Source organism: Pholcus phalangioides, unplaced genomic scaffold (genome assembly GCF_987345545.1).
Source record: "Pholcus phalangioides strain wild (caught in Gottingen) unplaced genomic scaffold, Ppha-v1.0 ptg000039l_1, whole genome shotgun sequence".
Taxonomy (NCBI): Eukaryota; Metazoa; Arthropoda; class Arachnida; order Araneae; family Pholcidae; genus Pholcus; species Pholcus phalangioides.
In genome coordinates, this window is record NW_028301625.1 from 1,539,491 (window position 1) to 1,558,824 (window position 19,334).

Sequence of the window (19,334 nt, forward strand, 5' to 3'; positions counted from 1 at the left end):
AGTTCAAATATTCCATGACACCAACCTAGGGGCGGGTGTGTCACCTGCTGTGCAAGAAAAATACTTGTCACCAATTGGGGTTTGGGGTGCATGCTTTTATGTGCATGGATAGCCGTCTGCAAAAGACAATCACGGAGAGCAGCTGCAAGGCCGTGGCGAGAGGGGAACTGAGAGGTCCGGTTTTGCCCCCAACACATTAGAAGGCAAGGAAAAATCTATTGTTCTGTCCCTTCAAACCTCCTCCCAAAGAATTTCTGGTAATGGCTCTGATAAGCTCCTTCGAATTGAATACATTTGTTCAGAAAATTTGTTCACTCGTTTAAGAAATTAAAATGTAAGTCTTCAGGATAGTAATTTTTTAAACCTATAAAATTTTGATTAAAGTAAAATAGGCGAGCAAAAATTTTAAAATAGGCATCAAGAAAAAATCATTTATAAATAAAGGAAAAAAATGAAAACCTAAAATTAAGGATTTAGAAATTGACAAGAAAAAAAAATCACTCTTATGCCACATACTATCAGGTGCCGTAGCCAGAAATTCCTTTCGTGAGGGGACGACCAAAGCGACAGAATAGAATTAACTGTCATCCCGCACATATCAGTCATTTTCTTATATTGCAGGGAAAGGTGGATCCCAAGTCCCCACTAGGTTTTTTCTCCTGAGATCCAGTTTTTCCACGATCCTGCACCTAGAATTCAACCGAGAATTTCCCTGGAGTCTGAACTAATTTCCCGTGATCCCGGAAGTAGAATAAGGTTGAAGTACATCACATTTCTGTACTGAATTTGACATGCCTAAGAAATTTTTATCACTATAGAAGCATGCATTTTATAAACTGTAACCATTGGCGTACACAAATGGTTACCCCCCCCCCCCTCCCCCCGAGCCAAGATTACAGTGTTATTTTGCAGGGAAAAAAGTAACCCCCCCCCCTTGAGAAAATTCTGTGTATGCCTATGGTTGTAATCAATGAATTTTGAATACAATTAATAGTATTAATAGATAAATTATTAAATTAATGAAATACACGCCACATATTCAACCCTTTAAGTGGAATTAAAATATCTCGTCAATCTCTCACCTCCAATTTTAGCATTTACAAGACCAGACATTTTGTAAAATTGATCTCTCAAAAACTTTTCAATTTATCTTTATTTGTTAGGTTCGTCTAATTTTTTAAATTCCCAAAAGTGTTTTTTTTAACTCCAAAAATAACTTGCAAAAAAAAATCCATTAATGTATGCTCAAGAGTGGGGGATTAAACACCCCCCCCCCCCACACTCGAATTGACCTTTGGAGGGGGCAGAAAAGGAGCACAAGGAATTTCTTCCAGGAAAAATCTGAGTTACTAACATTCAAAAAGCATTTAAATTAAACAAAAAAATAATTAAGAATTGTCCTCGTGGAGGCCATGGTTTCGTTATTCCAACAGTGCGAATTTGTGATTACTTCATAATTCATTAATTTCATAATTTATCTATCTATGAGACAAAGAATTACACAAGAACGGCAATAAAAGGTCCATGCTATATGTAGCTGGGTTACAATCAAGGACGACTTGAAAAATTTGCCACATAGGGGCCCTCTTAAACTTCGGTGCGCCCCATAGTGAATTTATAGCATGGAAACAAAAAACAATGTTAATTATCTTGTTCCCCAGGGCTGGATCACTGTCAGCCCTACGCATGTGGAGGGCAGGATTATTGGTGTTGCTGTACTGCAGAAACGATTTTTTCTTCATGTGGGAAATATACTATATATCATTTAAAATAAGAACAACCAGGGATCACTGGCAACAGGCATCCCTCATTGTATGCTTATCAGCAGCTCTTTTCACTGAGTAAAAAAGACTGACGGATTCAATTATTGTTAATTGCATGTGCTCAGCAAAAACAGCCTGCAAAACCATCTGGAGTGTCTGGTGCCCACGGGGGCTTCACACTGGACACCGCTGTTTTTCATTTCCTACAATTTCAACAACAGGACGCAAATCCCTGGGGGAAGGATGAATACAAGAAATATCGGGAAGTAGATGACAATGGCATTCGGTTACAGATGCCTTTTTATAGCCAAATACTGTTTTGTCATCCCAGGGCTAATGAACTAGTGTTAGACATTTTTAGATATGCAAGGTTTTCATCAATTGATAGGTTCCCGGGGAGGAGGGGGAGAATGGTAGCTGTTGGTAGTGCAAAAAAAAAGAGGTGAAAAAATCACTCAAATTAATTAGTGATTTAAAATTTCTTTTTTTCACACAAACATAGAAAAACGCTTTCAGTGTAATATATAAGCTATTTTTAAATGATGTGGTAGAGCCCAGAAATTTAGGCACTAAAAATTGTCGAAATAGACAGGCAAAAAGGCACTAAAAATGCCTAAAATAGGCTTAAAAAAAGGCATTTATAATTTTTGGAAGGAAGAAAAATAATTAAAAACAAAGATATTATAAGGTTCCAAAAACTAGCTGAAAAATTGGTTGCACTTAATCCGTCCGTTGTTTTAATTATAGTTTGTAATAACTACATTATTATCTAAGTTAAATTGATTTCAAGCCCAAAATAAAATGTTAGTAGATCCTCAGGATTAGGGTAATTCCAGGACCCCCCATTACCAGACGTGGAGCCGGTAGAGAAAATCTGTGGGGCTCCTTCGAGTTGCCAATAATTCTCATTTATTTGCTGTATTATTTGGAATAATCGTTATCATTTTTATGGTTGAAACATTGCTATCTCATTTTTTTTTTACAAAAATAGAACAGCTTTTTTTAAATATTACCACACATGAAAGGAAATACAGGCATAGGCGTGCGCAGTATTTTCTTGTGGGGGTGGGGGGGGGGACCTAAAAATGCCTTTTTAGAAAATAAAATTTTCTAAAAAGGCATTTTTACCAAAAAGTTTGAAACTAGGCAAAAAAGCACATTTATGGCATTTTGCCTGAACTTCCAGGCTCTAATGATTGGTATTGCTTTAGCAACACGAGCAAATATGTTCCAGCGTCCCTACCCAACATTGAAATCTAGTGATTTGAGGCAGCGTTGCACTTATATTTCGTGAAATGATTCCTATCAGCCGAAAGTTGTCAGTTGATTCTGTTCACTTGCTACCTGTTGCCTTATAAAGGCGCTTTTGACTGTATCAAGTTATTTTAATCTGTTAAATTTCTCCTGTATTTGCAAACGCTTGTCTGTGCAAATTTTTCTGGCACTTCAGTGTAATTTGACAGCCCAAAATATCGCCAGAAACTTTGACACTATATTAGTGCCAACTTTCTCTCCAAAAAAAGAACACCTTAAATTTTTGGATTATTTATTGTCTGTCTTTTCTATGGGATTAGACGGGTCTAGGTCAATTTGTCGCAGTGTCAATTCGTCGTGCTACAAATTTGTTGTAGATTCATTTCTTCACGATACAAATTTGTCTCAGGCTCATTTCATCGCGACACAAATTTGTCGCAGGCTCATTTCGTCGTGGTACAAATTTGTTGCAGGCTCATTACATCGCTGTACAAAGTTGGAGCAAAGTCATTTCATCGCGATGTCAATTCATCACGACAAATTTAAATTGCTTTAAAATTCATGTTTGTTGTGATCTTATAAATAAATAAAGTAGTTGCTTTATGCATAAAAAATGGAATTAATTTTTTTTTCTCATTTGTTTGGAAATGTTCCCCCTTCCCATCTCTGTTTTAATTTTTAAAAAATGAAGGAAAGTATTGATTGAAGTCGAGGGACATTGGAACGTACACCAGGAGATAATAAATTGGGATCCAATAAATTTTTTTAATTTAATTTTCACCATATAAGCCGCATTTCTGTCGGGATTTCCATTTCTCGCAGGGAGAGGCGTTGGGGAGCACACCAAGATAATAAATTGGAATCGAATAAATTTTGAAAATTTACTTTCCATCGTATAGGTCCCGCTTTCTGTAGGGATTTCCATTTCTTGCAACAAGGGGTGTTGGGGGTTCACATCGAGATGATAAATTGTGATCAATATGCTTCCCCCCCCCAAGCACGATTTCCGTAATTCACTATTAAATGTATCCAGCATAGAATATATTTTTAAGTAATTTTTTATCGACAATGTATTTAAGTTTTATGCGTAACAGCTGCGAAAAGTCTTATTTTCAAATTTTTTTTTTGCAATGCAATGTACATTCAAATCGCTTTGTATTATCACACCGAAATAATATTCAAACACTCCAACCATGGGCGCCAGGCCAGAAACTGGGGCCTGATGCCATTTGAGCCCTCCCCTCACTCCAATAACTCCTGCAATGCACCATTTCGCCTCCTGTGTGAGTATGGGTTTGAGTCCTTATATACAGAATGAATGGCGATTTTCAGCCCCCCTCCTTCCTCAATGTTTCCTTCATGTCGGCACCTTTGTCCGGCCAAGGATGTCACAAGTGTTTGGAACTTGTGGGTTCTTGTCTTGTTCTTGAAGTAGGAAATTTTGATTTCTGAATCATTTCTCTGGGTGCTCATACCCATTCCATAAAGTACCCTGGGCACCCACAGCATCCCTGTCTGTGACACCACTGCAAATGTCAATAGATTTTTTTTTTCAACACTCTAAAGCATAGTCTCCCAAATTTTTTGTTCCATCGCCCCCTTCATCAGAAATTTTTTCCTCTCATCGCCCCCAACTCAAGTAAACCCATAGGATCCTATGTTAAATCAGTAGGTTCTATCGCCCCCTTGGACAATTCTATCGCCCACCAGGGGGCGATATTCCCCACTTTGGGAAACACTGCTCTAAAGTAAAAGCTCTCAAGTAAAAAGAAGGAAATCAGACTTTTAATTAGCCCATTGTATGTAACTTCTTGTACATGACATTCATACGGCTCCAGTCAACGATTAGTAAAAATTTCTTCTTACAACACAAGTGAATTAACATTAACAGACAATATAAGGTTATATTCAGTGGTATATTTCCTGGGTGGGGATGGGTTATGCGGGCTTTATCCCAAGATGACAAGTTCAAGGAGAGGAGAAACTCTCGAGCCCATGGTAATTTGGGGAATATCATACAAACCAAAATTTTTCCACATGATATTGAAATTTTTTCTCAGAAAATATCAATTATTCAACATTTCAAATTTTTATAACTGAATTTTCAAGTATAGTTAAATTTTTAATTGTAATTTTAATTTCAATGACCTTTCCGCATTGACAAAAAATAATTATTTTTAGTTAACTGCGTGTACACTTTTTGTTCATGTTTTTTATTTCACACGTAAGAAAAACCTGCGCTGTAATATATAAATTGACGTCACAACGAATTGACGTAGCTTCAAACTTGTACAGCTATGAATTGTAGCTACGACAAATTTGTACCGAGACAAATTGACTGACTACGGGATTAGGCCAGTGTTGCCAACCTTTGTCAAGGGCATCGCAGAGTTGTTGACATTCATGGCAAGTGGTTCTCTTTTAGATTATTCTGAAGAGCCACAGATAAACATTGTCACGGCAAAGGAGCCACGTGTAGCAAAAGTTTAAAAACCACTTCTCTAAATCCTCAGTGTGTGATTCGTTGCCTTTCCCCAGAGGTGCGGCCCACACTTTGGGAACCAACTGTATCAGGGTAATATATACTACTACTTCACCAAACACCACCTTTGGCCATATCGCTGTATTGCAATTTACTGCCATTAATTTCGTTAGGAAAAATATCTATATCCTCCCTCTCTGGTTTAAACCTGGGACCGTTACAGCAACTTTCACAGTGCTATACGAACATCTTACCACCACGCCACTCGCGCATCAGGGTACAAGATATGAAGAAAGAAAACTCTTTTCAGATACTCATATTTCAAGGGACAGCAAAAAATTATTAGCCTCAGGCGGCAAAATTTCTGGGACTGGGGCCCTGCACCCAATACATTCACACTTCAAATTTTACTCACAAAACATGTTCCTAAATTTTTCTGCAATTATTTTTTTCTTTTACCCCTGATTTGACTCATCTGTAACGCTGCCCTGTACAGCCCTATAACCAATCCTGTGAGCATGATAGTGATGTTTTATATTTTTCCTTTAAAAATGGCACCTGTAATGTGTCAAAAACACATCAGGATTTTGTTTAACCACATTATTTGCTTTTACATGGTTTTTTTAGTAGCATCGCCATCATGTAATTTATTTTGTAGTTGTATGGTGAATTATAACATTGTAAAACAACAACATTTTCAGTATTTAATAATGATTCAGATAATATATGTAATTTGTATTATAATTTTTATGATTTTGATCTCATATTGAAATTAATAATTTTTTGTCATATATTTTAGCATTTATTTGACAAAATTCTGGAATATGTGAAGTGTGAGAAAGTTCGTTATGTTAGTCTGCTTCTCTTTAGTCATTTGGTACATCGACAGCCATCCTGGTTATACAAAATAGCACAACATCGTCTTTTATCAACCATCTTGTCTGTATTAAAGGTAATATTTGTAATTTATAAAAGTTTAATATATTGGTGATACACATTGTTTTTTATTACAGAAATCTTAGAAATTCTCTCAACATTTATTTAATGAAAATTCTCTTTTATTTTTTGAATTAAAATTTACATGAATGCACATACCATAGATGAGTGTTAATTTCTATTTTGTGTTTCTGTGCATTAAGATCACTGTCTTCAAATATATGTGTTTTGATATTTCATTTAGACTGAAACTGAGTCAACCTCATTATTGTGTGCACTGTTTTCAATAATCTCCTTATTACCAGTGATCCCATCCAAAGTTGGCCCATATTTGGCTGACATGTTTGAAATGTTTTCAAGACTTGCATCATGGAGTACAAAAAAACCTGGTCAGTTATTTTTTTTAATTTGCAATATTGTTTTCTTAAAAATCTTTCATGCGTACTTGAAAACATTAAATCCATACCTGCCAACCGTTACGATTTTAGGAAATTAATAAGATTATATTATTTTTTTTGCTTCTAAAAATATTATTTTTCACTGAATCTCTAATATTGATGTTTTCCTGTGCCTATGTCACAAACTGGTCAGCGTTAGAAATCGATGGTCTGTTGATTGACGTCACTCCACTGAACCAGAAGTCAAAAATTCTCCCACGTCCGTGGTGAGAAAAAGTGGAACACTGGGGAGTTTCACTGATGTGGCTTATGTGCTGAAACGATGTCTCAAGCCACCTGTATTATGCAGTACACCTCAATCCTTAACATCTGCTTGATGGATCAGTATTTTTCCTAAATTTGCATGTCATCCTAACTCTTTACGCTTTCATGAATTATATAGCATTTTATTTTTTTAATCCAGGCCAAATTTTCTAAATGAACTTTTGCCAAAAATTGAATTCATAATTCACACATTTTTGATAGATTTACAATAATAGACCATTATTTCCTGATATTAGAGTATCGTCAAAAATTTTTTGTCTAAAATTTCTTTTTATTGTTGAGTTATTCAGGGTTGGAATGAGTGTTAAATTGCCAGTAAGTTGTTGGATTTTCCTTTGGGCATGCGGTAGATCTTGTCTCCTGTCATTTTTATGAGTTTCCATTCTGAAAATCGAGTTTACAACTCATAAAAAATAGCAATTAAAAAAATTTTTACTATTTTTTATGTGTAATCTCAATTTCAGTATGGGATGTATTGTTTGCTATTTGAGGGTTAACGATAACCATTTTCCTTGTGAGCATTTTTCAATTATGTGCTATCTCATTCAGCTATGCCTGTTTTGGGTTTTTTTAACACATCAAAGGACACGGATGCCTTGATGGCTCAGCAAATTGTACAGCCTACTGTCTTTGTTATCATCTGCATATTTGTCAGTCATTTGTAAACATACTCATCAAAATAAATCCTTATATTATCTTGTATTTTATATGTAAGGTTGAATAATCATTGATGGTGATAATTATTTTAATAGGCAATAAAATTAATCAAGTCATGTGGGGATTAAGTTTCATACTTATAATTTTTTTTTTTTTGAGACTTCATATTTTTAATTTCTTTCTTTTCAAAGTTGATGTTCCAGAAATTTATGTTCTGCATTTACAAGTTGGTATTTATGCTCTATTCCATCGATTGTATGGAATGTATCCATGTAACTTTTTGGGCTACCTTAGATCTTATTATGGTGGCAGAGAGTACAATGAAGATAATTACAGAGTTTTTGCTGTTACAATTAGAGTAAGTTTTTTTATTTGTTCATCTCTTTTGGTCTGTGTATTTATTTCTCCTGATATTGCAAGTGACATGATATGGTTCGTGCTGTTCATGATACAATTTTTTTTTAAGCTGCATTATGCTGACAGGGTTGATTGGTTTAAACCAAGTGTTTTTTTTTTCAAAAAATCAGATAAAAGTGACCAAAATATCATTTTTCCTCTTTGAAAAATATCATATTAGTTTGTTATTAGCCAAAATGTTACATTCTTATCACATTTTCTATTAGAGTACATTTTGATGGTATAAACAATTTTTCAAAAAAAATCTTATAAAAGTGGCCTGAATATAAATTTTCTTTCATATTAAGTATCTTGGTTGCTTAAAGTTACATGCAGTACCAAAATTTCTCATTCTTGCCACATTTTTTAACTTTAGGCTACATTCTGATGCTCTATCTCAGCAATTTTATTGGCCGGTGCTGCTTATTTTAATTTTTTTTAATCGACCCTGATGAGGGGTTAAACCACCAACCTTTCATGTGTCTAAATGTATTGAGCATTTATTTTTTTTAAACTTAATATATATTTAAAAATGTAGGTTTCTAACAGCTGGCTGATGCGAAGATACATTTAGGAAAGAGAAAATTCAACTGCTCTTTCAGCAGAGTTGTTTGGCTTAAACAACGTTGGTTTTAGCAAATTCATGAATAAGGAATGCATTAAACATCTTGATGTAGTGGTGTATTGTCTCACAGGGTTGTTTGTTGTTTTTCTAAGTTATCATTTTGCCCTGAATGGCCATCGTTCCCATTCTGCAAGCAAATTTGAGTTCAATGAGTGTCATTAATTTTCCATTTTTTAGTATTTCTCCCCTTTTGCCATATAAAATTCCATTGCTTAAGGAATATTCATGTAAATTTTCAAGTCATTCTGACAATGGCTCTTCTACGGTGTTTTAAATCGGAACTTCAGTTATATATAATCACCCTGTATATCGTAAATTATCGCTAATTAATCTGCATTATTTATGCTTCATTAAATACATTATATTCACCTAATTTTTATCACAGTTTTTTTAAAATATCGTCCTGATTAAGTATAATGAAAGTAACTGGAGAAAACACCTCTTTATATGTTATATGGTTAATAGTAACATTAACAATTTTCAAACACTGTAATTTATTGAGTTCGGCAAAAAAATAATTAAATGGCAAAAGTTTGTTTTTATTAAAATGTAAGAAATATTTTTAGATTAATTAATATGGGAATAGTGTTAATTGCATTAATAAACATTTTATTTTAATTATTAGAAATTTAAATGATTTTTTAGAAATTTTATTGTTTTTAATGTTAATGCTATTTAAACTAAAAAACCAGTTTAAACCAAAAAAAAACCATTTTTTAATCACCCTGCCTTGCAGGAAATCGATCCCACGTCCTTTCACTTGCTGGGTGAGCACCCTAGACCACTAGAATGCATTCCTAAATATATCTTTTCATCAACCAGCTGTTAAAAACCTTCATATGGATGGATAGCAGAGAGTGAGATCACATCCTCAGATAATTCGGATAAGTCACCATCTGGTGGCAGTGTCAGCAATCATGGGCTTTGGCCTAAATTACTTCGGACCGCCCGTGTATAGTCCCATTCAGTGCGAACAAGGTCTAAGGAAAGATTGAGATATCCGTTGCCTTTGTAGTCTAGTGGTCTAGGGCGCTCACCTGGCAAGTGAAAGGACGTGGGTTCGATTCCTGCAAGGGCAGTTGAATTTTCTCTCTTTCCTAAATATAGCTTCGCATCAGCCAGCTGTTAAAAACCTTCGTATGGATAGCAGAGAGTGAGTTCATCATTGGATATATTTAAGAAACCTGATTTGTACAACAAACAAAGCAATAGAAATTATTGGAAGGATCCCATTGGTTTTGCTTATGAAGGGGAGTATGGAAAAAAATCCTCCTGAGAAATGCAAGTAATAGACCTTCCAACTTTCCGGATTTTGCAACGATTACAGGGCTTCTGGATTATGAATTCATATTTGCTGAGTTTAAGTTATTGCCATCAGCATGAAAAAAATAAAAACTTGAAAAATTATAAAAAGACATTGAGTTTACTGTTTCCCTCTGCTATTGTTTGTTTTCTTTAGAAAGTGAACCCTATCCCTAATTACATGAAAAAGCTCTTGCAACATTGAATCACCTTAACGGTACCTTGTGTGAACAGGGTCAAAGCCATCCAAATCTATGAACTTAAACATGGAGGTCTGTTCATGCTGAAAGTGTTTTTTATATGTGTTCGATCATAAGACAGCAGGTAGAATAATGCAATAGGTATTACTTGCCAGCAGCGTTAGCAGGTTTTTGGTGTACATCAGTTTTTGATGGTTTAAATCAGTGTTTCCAGAAGTGGGCAATATCTTCACCTGTGGGCCGATAAAAGCCATGGGTGCTTTCAAGGGGGGCGATGAAACAAAAAGTTTGGGAACTATGATTTAAACCATTTAGGTCACGTCAAAAACCTCAAATATAGTTTTTGAAATAAAAATTTCCATAGAAAATACACGCATGTAATATTTAAAGTGACTATGCTACACAAAGAATATATATTTAATTTGGTTGTAAAATAATTTTCTACTCTCAACAGAATTATCTTGCACAATATACAGGGTGTTCTGTTAATGGACCCTATCCTCGACCACCCATTCACCCTCTAAACCAGTTTTTCTCAAAGTGGGCAATATCACCCCCTGGTGGGCGATAGAATAGTTCAGGGGGCGATAGAAGCTATGGGTATAACATGGAATCCAGAATGGAATAACATGGTTTGATTAAGTTGAAGGCAATAAGAGAAAAAAAATTAGAAGAAGGAGTCGATTGAACAAAAAGTTTGGAAAACTATGCTCTAAACCAGTGTTTCCCAAAGTCGGCAATGTAATAGTCCTGGGGGCGATAGAAGTTACGGATTTAACATCACATCCTATGGGTGCAGTTGAGTTGGGGGCAATGAGAAAAAAATTTCTGAAGAAGGGGGCGAGATGGAGCGAAAAGTTTGGGTACTATGCTCTAAACCAGCCGTTCCCAACTGGGGGTCGTACCCCAGGGGGTACACGAGAGGCTGTTAGGGCGTACGCGAAAAGAAAATGGTAATGGCGGCCATCCATCTAAAAAAAGAACAAAATAATTAAAAAGATTAAAAAGAAATTTTAAAAGTAGGTAGAGGTTTTTACTGATATTGTCAGTTGTAATATATTGACCTTTCCCTATCAATGAAATCTTCTATAACAGAGGGGTTGCGTCTGCTGGAAGGTTCAGCCTTTCCGTTCGCGCCAAACCTATGATCGGGATTCTTGAACTCCTTCCTCTCGACTCACTTTTCTTCGCCGTTTTAGATTTGATTATTGACTCATGTCGGGCTGTGCATAAAAGCAAAGAATTAATTCGTATTGTGTTTAACTTTAGTTGTGTGGGCATTTGTATTGAGGCGTGCGTGTTAATCCCACAATTTTCTACGTCAACTTTTCTACCAAGCACCTATTACTCACGTGATTTGCGCTGTGGATCAGTGGCTAAAACCTAGATGGAAGCGGACTGAAACACCAAAATAAAACACCAAACCAACCTTGCACCTGTAAAAACATACGTGAAAACATATTTTGAATCTTCCAAAAGTTTCTGCCAAAGGTACTGAAACCTTCAACTACATTAGATATTGTATTGCGAGACGAGGAAAAAATCATACTATTGGTGAAAAGATGCTGTCAGATGCATGTCTGCAGAGGTTATATGTATATAAACATGTTATATTATATAAACATGTCTGTTTATAATGAGAGTTTAATACCTCTGTCAAATATTTTTTTCCATCCAAGTCGACGACAGTACCGACATTGCGCAATATTCTGTGATACTTGTAATTGTTAAGTACTTGAAAGAGAGAAGTAAATCTTTTTATTTGTCACCCATCGAAGGGTTCGTACGACTGCTAAAGACTAATTTGAAGCAATTAATCATTATTTCCTTAAAAAAAGAATTCAATGGTCGAAATGCATTGGACTCACAACAGATGGGGGAAAATCCACGGAAAGTTGCTACTCAGGCCGTCGTGCACGCGTGGCAGAAGTCGCTCCCAAAATGAAATGGACTCACTGCACAGACAGATCCCTGCATTGAAACCGTTGCCTCCAAATTTGCGAAACGTTCTTGATGAAGCGGTCAAAGTTGTCAACTTTGTCAAGGTGAATCCTACCAGCTACAGGTTGTTTAAATTGTTGTGTGAAGACATGGACAGTCTTCACAACGCTTTGCTTTTGCACACCGAAGTTAGGTGGTTGTCCCGGGGTCAAGTCCTGACGTTGCTGTTCGAACTTTGGCACGAGGTAGCCCTTTTTTTAGGAAGTGTTTGAAACACTTTACAATTTCTTGTCACAAGCTGGGCTAAATTTAACAGTCGGCCATTTGGAAGGATTAAAATCCTTGTTTGAAAAATATTTTTCAGAGCTGGAAATGGGTAATCGGTAAACATCTAATCCTTTCAAAGAAGAGTACTTTGAACCGGCTTCATTGTTGATTGCATAAAAGGAGAAATTGCTAGAGCTTGCATCAGATACCCCTCTGAAGATCCTCTTCAATAACGAAATGGTGAACCTAGTTAGTTCTTGGGCTTGCCGCGGTGAGAATACGTTGAACTTTCTAGAAAAGCCATAATGTTTTTGTTTACGTCTGCTAGCACGGAGCTTGTTGAACAGACGTTTTCTTCATATACTAAAGCAAATTGAACGCAGCTCCGGGTTTGAGTTTGCAGTTATTCTCTTTTGAGCTTAATTTTTTAAAACTTTGTAATTCAATTTACAGTCCCAAACATCACATTAATTTTTTTCCCAATCTTTGTGTTCATTTGTTTGCTTACTTGAAAAATAAAAAAAAGTTACACGTTGAATTAAATTAAATTCATTATTTACCTTTTTTGAAGTTTTTCGAAAACTGTAATGGGTGAAAAAGATTGGGGGAGGGAGTCCGGAGGATTCGGGGGGGGGGGGTACGCAGACGGTAAAAGGTTGGGAACCATTGGGTTATACCATCACTGCCACTTACCAACTAAAAGCCGTGTAAAATGCCCTTATCATCTGCATACATTGTAACGTACTTGGCAACTTAAAATTTAGTTGCAAACTTAATCACTTACAGTGTGTAAACGGGCCTTTACTATGGTGACCATATAGCCTTTAATTTTTTAGATCATAAAATTTTCCGTATTTTTTCGGGGAAACAGGGGCAGCCTCCAGGTATTACGAACTCTGGGTACTTATTCGACTGATAAAACCTGCGAATGCGGGGGAGGGGGAAATCCGGTTTTTATTTTAAATCTATTTGCTTAGTAAGTGCAATTAATCTTGCTAGACTACTAGGATGCAAGCTTACAGATACCCCTCTGAAGATCCTCTTCAATGGCGGAATGGCAAACCTAGTCAGTTTTTGGGCTTGCCGCGGTGAGAACACGTTGAACTTTCTAGAAAAGCCATAATGTATTTGTTGCCGTTTGTTAGCACGGAGCTTATTGAACAATACGTTTTCTTTGTATACTTACATAAAGAATAAATATAGAAGCAAATTGAACGCAGTTCCAGATTTGAGTTTGTATTTATCCTCTTTTGAGCTTACGTTTTCAAAACTTTGTAATTCAATACAGTCTCAAACATCACATTAATTTTTTTTCCAATCTTTGTGTTAATTTGTTTGCTTGCTTTAAAAATAAAAAAAAAGCTAAGTAAGGAATTTATTTTATTTAATTCAACATGTACCTTGTTTTGAAGTTTTTCGAAAACTGTAATGGCTGAAACAGATTGGTGGGGGAGTCTGGAGGATTCAGGGTTGGGGGTACGCGGAAAGGAACCGAGCCAGCTGGGGGTACGCGGACTGAAAAAGGTTGGGGAACCACTGCTCTAAAGTGTCATTGTTTATGGAGATTACTTCTTCAATGAAAGGTGACTTCTTTATATCCAGGCCCTCTAAAGCTCTCTCTCCCATAATGCTTCGACCTATACCTATTCAAAACATCATCCAAAATTATTTATTTAGGTTTTTGACATCACAAACCCAACCCTACTTGCCGATCATATGTCAAAGCGATCCTTCAGATTTTCCACTCTTGTCTAATTGGTAGTGGAAAATACTAGCACAGCCATCTTGATAATCAGTGCGCTAAGGATAATAAGTGATGGTAAGGATCTCACAAACGAATTTTCGTGCAAGTACTTATTCCAGTTTTTTCTCATTCTTACAATACAAATATTAGAATCTCATGCACTAGCAAATCTAGCGAGTTTTCTCCTGGGTTAATTAGAATAATTTCATGAAAAAAACTTTTAACATTAAAACATATTGGAAATGCCTAGTAAGTATCATTCTATGTTATGTGTGAAGTATTCATCCTTACTGTTTTTAATATTTACTTATTTTTATAACATGTTTTATTGTCGTGTGTAATGTATGAATAACAAAGCACTCGACATCACCCAGCCCCTTTAATCGGGGCAATGGCTAAAATTAGCGATTGTCTATAGCTCTTGGTGGTTTCTTTACCAAAAATATGACAATGTTCTGTAAAGTATGGGTAATATCATCACCTTATGTTATGGGTAATAGCATACACACTTATGTTGGTTCATATTACAGCCATAAAAAAAATTTGACATGTTTGCCAGATTTTTAAGTAAATTGCAGGTTTTTCATAAGAAAGTTACAGAATTTTTACCTTCTGAAGGTTGGCAGGTCTCAAGCAGTCTTGAACTTCCTAAGACACAAATATGCTAGGAAATTCTGTTCTGAATTTTTTCAAATGAAACATTACATGAGAATTTTTGATTAGTATTTTTAAAATGTGAAGTTTGTGAAAGAAAAACTAGAGTGACTAATATCTTTTTGATATGTATTACATTATTTTCCTCTACCAGTGAACCTTCCTCCTATTTCTTTATGTGAAATATGCAGAATATTTTGTTTCATTACTTGGTTCTATACACAATCTATTCTACTCTATCACCTTCATAAATCTTTCTGGAAGCTGCATAATACTATTTTTTTAAAAACGTTTGTGGTTTTCTGGCAAAATAAAATTCTATAAGTATACAGTTTTATGTAATTTTTCACACTAAATCTTCTGTATTATTTTTTTCTTGCAAAGAAAATTTTTAATCAAAAAACTTAATAACAACATGAAACTATATTGGAAGAGTGCAGAGGATATATATTCAAGTCAAATTTTAACAATTTTTTCTCTATTCACTATATAAAGATATGTGGTCTAGTAATATTTGTCTGGTAGAAAGGCAGCATTATACAGCTGTATGGGGAACAATTAACAGTCCCGGCGGAGACGTGATGACTTTTCTTTCCGAGCTCACCTCAGCGTAATATCCGGAAAATAACTGTTTCCTTAATTAACATACTGTTTGGATGCAAACAACTTTTATAAACCTGTATTGAAATGTGCAACTTTGATCATAAAAGTATATGGCACAAAGATTGAGTATACACTCACTGTAATTTGCTCACTTACCATGCCAGCAGCAATTGCTAATAAGTCTTAGAATGACCTTATCACTGCTCTTAAAAACAATTTTGGTCCAATGGAATCCATCATTCATTGTAGATATGTTTGGTAAATAAAATGCACCAATCAGGAGAGAGAAATTTTGGGGCAGAAAGACTGTGATCAGTTCTCGTATGTCTTATTGTGGATGAGACTATTCAGAAGCAGTTGTTTGCTGAATAAAGAACTAACTCTTGGAACTGCAGTGTCTAGGGCTTTAGTCAATGAAACAGCCTCATCTCAATCCCAAATGGTTGCTTGTGGCTGAAGTACAGGTTTTGTTGAAAAGGCAAAAACAGGCCAGGAAAGGCCATTTTCAAAATTTGAAACGCAAAAAATATTTGATTCGGTTGAGGCAAAATGTGTGATAGTGTTCTCAAAAACTTTCATTTTTACTAACAATAAATAACATTGCTATTGGTACCCCAAATCAATTTTCTTCAAACACTGTAGGTTAAATCAATTAAAATAATTATTCTAAGAAAATATTTTTGTGGAATAAAATGGCAAAAATTTATTAATAGAATTAAATTCTGTATCATACAATTTGATAGTTTTGTTTTATACATCTTCCTTTATCTGTTTGGCTCAAATAAACTATATTGTTCTCTTCTGTAAAAAAACAAAAAAAAAACTCATTGAAATTTATAAAGAAAATGTGTAGTGCATTTGATCAGTTTAAACAACATGATTCAAAATTAAGTCTTTTGATAGCTAGTACCCCTAGCAAAAAGTGTTTGATCATCCACAAATGCACTAGCATTGGTACTTTTAAAATGCAAAAATAAAAAAAATAAAACAAAAATATTTTTCTTTAGAATTAAAATTTTTGGTAAAAACAATTGTTTTAAATATGAAATAAATGAAAAAATCATAAATTTATTCCAACTTGACCTTAAAAATCAGTTCATAAACTGGCAAAACCCTGGAAAAAAAATTCAATCAGAATTTTTATGAGAAATTAGTGTTCAATCGCTATTTTGAAAAATATATATTGGCACAAAATTTGTAAATGAAGTAGAGTTTGTGCAGTAGCAGGGTAACCAGACAATCTATAAAAAATGAATATACCAGGGTTTTCATCATAACTTTTTCTGAAGCGCCAAGAGATGGCTCCCAAAAGATATCTTTCTGATGATCTCAAAAGCTGATAATTTCCATGCTGGAAGATAGAGTCCTCAAAGGAAAGTTGCTGGATTGTTTAACCTTGTTCTATGTATAGTGAGATATCTTTGGAAAAAATATCAGAAGAAGGCTGACTGTGTGTTTTTGCTGTAATCAGTGGTGTCTTAATGCATGGGCCCACCGATGCACTTCAAGAAAAGAGGGCCTCAGAAAAACTAGAAGTAGTTGAATTTTTTGAGTATTTTCCAAGTAAGGCCTCAGAAAAATCACTTGGTGGGGCCCATGATGCTCTTAAGATGGCCCTGGCTGTAATGCCAAGAATGCTTTGCCATCTTGTTTGCCGTCTGGCAGTCAAGTGGTTTGGGAACTAACCTCTGACTGTGCAGGTCTGAGTTTGAATCCCAGTTCGGGCATGGATGTCTACTAACACTAATGAATTCCTTGGACAGATCAAACAGATCTGTGGAAAATCTTGATCACATTGTTAATGTGAAGTTAGTTGCATTCTAAAACCATTTGTGAACACTTGGAATTAAAAAAATTAAAAAGTTTTTTATAATGTCCATGTAGAATTATGAGATCGTAGTACATCCGTTGGCTGTCATGCATGCCCAAAGTTGAAAGAACAACAGAAAAAATTGTTTTTTTTTCTCTTATCAATGCAGCAATCATTGAGGTTTTCTTCTGTTTTCTTTCATGTGAATTTATCATAGCATCTTCAGTTTTCAAGCTGATACTTGACTCTTTATTGCAAAGTTCGTTGAGTCGTCATCTTCCTGTCACCTATTTTTCAGCTGATGTATTTATTTATACCATTGCAACTGAAACCGCTTCTGCTGTCAACTTGAATGAGGTTTAGGCTTTCTTTCATTTGCAGTACTTAAATCTAAGTACTACAAATGAAAGCCAAAACCTCCCTAAAATGAAAGCCTTCATTTCATCAAAGAAAGTTTAGGCTTTCAGGCCTACAATGTTTACAAATATTCAATCATTACACTTCACTCACAATTTGAAGTGTAGATGGCAGCACTGAAATATCAGCTACAACACTAGTTACACACTCAGACTGTTAGGTGCACTCACTCTGTTCCCGATTCTGCCACGAAGCTGGGCTGGAAGAGATCTCAGCAACAGGATATGTCCGGTGGCAGAGACCCTGGCGTTCATTCATTCAGTACTTAAATCTTTCTTCCCATGAAAGATTACTTAAGGTACAGTTGCAGACACAAACATTGTACTTTGCATTAAGTTATTTCGGGGTGGCACAATGATTCTTCTTGGTAAATGCAATGAGTTTTCTATTATCTCTCCTTGTTATTCCAGGTATGCAACAAGCTCGAGGCAAATTCTAAACGACGTCACTCCTCTGATATTTTTTGCTCACTGTACTTGGACCGCAGTTAAACAATCCTGCAGCTTTTTTTATTTAAACCATCAAGGAGACACCAAGGTCCCATATTGGTTGTTACAATGAATAAATTCAATAATACATTTCATCATAAAATATAGAATGAAACTATTTACCAGATCTTAAGAGTAAAAAAATTAAGGGGAAAGATTGGTAAGGAAAGAGTAGAAAGAAAAAAAGACATAAAAATTAAAATATATAAAAAAAATGTCTGTATGCCAGAGGTAAAGGGCACCATGTCACAAAAGGGAAATTTTACAGGAGTGCTGTTTAAAGATTTTTTTAGTATGTCCTTTTATGGAGCTTGCTTGTTTTATAAAGTGATCTGTTGTTTATTGAAATAGAACTTGGTGTCCTATACCTATGTGTAGTGTAAGTACTGCCAATTAATAGTGTTATCCTAATATTGATGAAAATGGACATAGAGCCCTTCTGGTGTACAGATACACAGGGTGCATAGCTAACTCCTCTCGCCAGAAATTACTTGCGAACCACATTAATTCTAGAGACGTACTTCCAATCAGAAAAAATAACAATTATGTGTAGATCTCAGATACTTCATTCATAGTGCAAGAGGTTATATAGTTTTATTAAACTAAAATAAATTAACTTTTTATATAGACACCCTGTCCTTAAAATCCCAATTAGAAAGTTATTGCCCTGTTTCTCTTGAAGCCAACAAAAAAAATCACATTTCTAAGTGCAATATTTGCTGAGATATTTGAATTGAAAAACTTGTGAAAAGTTGAGAGGTAAAGAAGCATTGTCCGTTAGTTTATGCTGTTCTTTCCTTTACATAAATTGTTGGATGGCAATGTGTGTACCATGGGGATGGAAAAATTTTAATTTGTGATAGATAAGGTTAACAAATAATCCAATCACCTTTTTTTTCTGCAATATAAGTTGTAATTGTGTCCATTATTATTTCAAACATGTGAAAGAACTCTTGTAAAGTTTTTGTAGGAAATTACAGAATTTTTTATGGAAGTTACAGGATTTTAAATTTGATATGTCTCAGAATAGCAACTTTCTGTACTGAACTACTCTCTATTCCATCTCAACAATA

The 19,334-nt window shown here is 35.1% G+C and overlaps 1 protein-coding gene across 3 annotated transcripts in view; it reads left to right on the forward strand.

Annotated features, from left to right (window-relative positions):
• The window catches only part of Tsc1 (tuberous sclerosis 1 protein hamartin), a 134,237-nt gene that overhangs the window by 35,779 nt on the left and 79,124 nt on the right, over positions 1-19,334 (forward strand). For all 3 annotated transcript variants that reach the window (XM_089253459.1, XM_089253458.1, XM_089253460.1), the window contains 3 exons: positions 6,299-6,451; positions 6,680-6,824; positions 8,006-8,172. In XM_089253459.1, the coding sequence (XP_089109585.1) occupies positions 6,299-6,451; positions 6,680-6,824; positions 8,006-8,172 (465 nt within the window). The remainder of the gene's footprint in view (positions 1-6,298; positions 6,452-6,679; positions 6,825-8,005; positions 8,173-19,334) is intronic.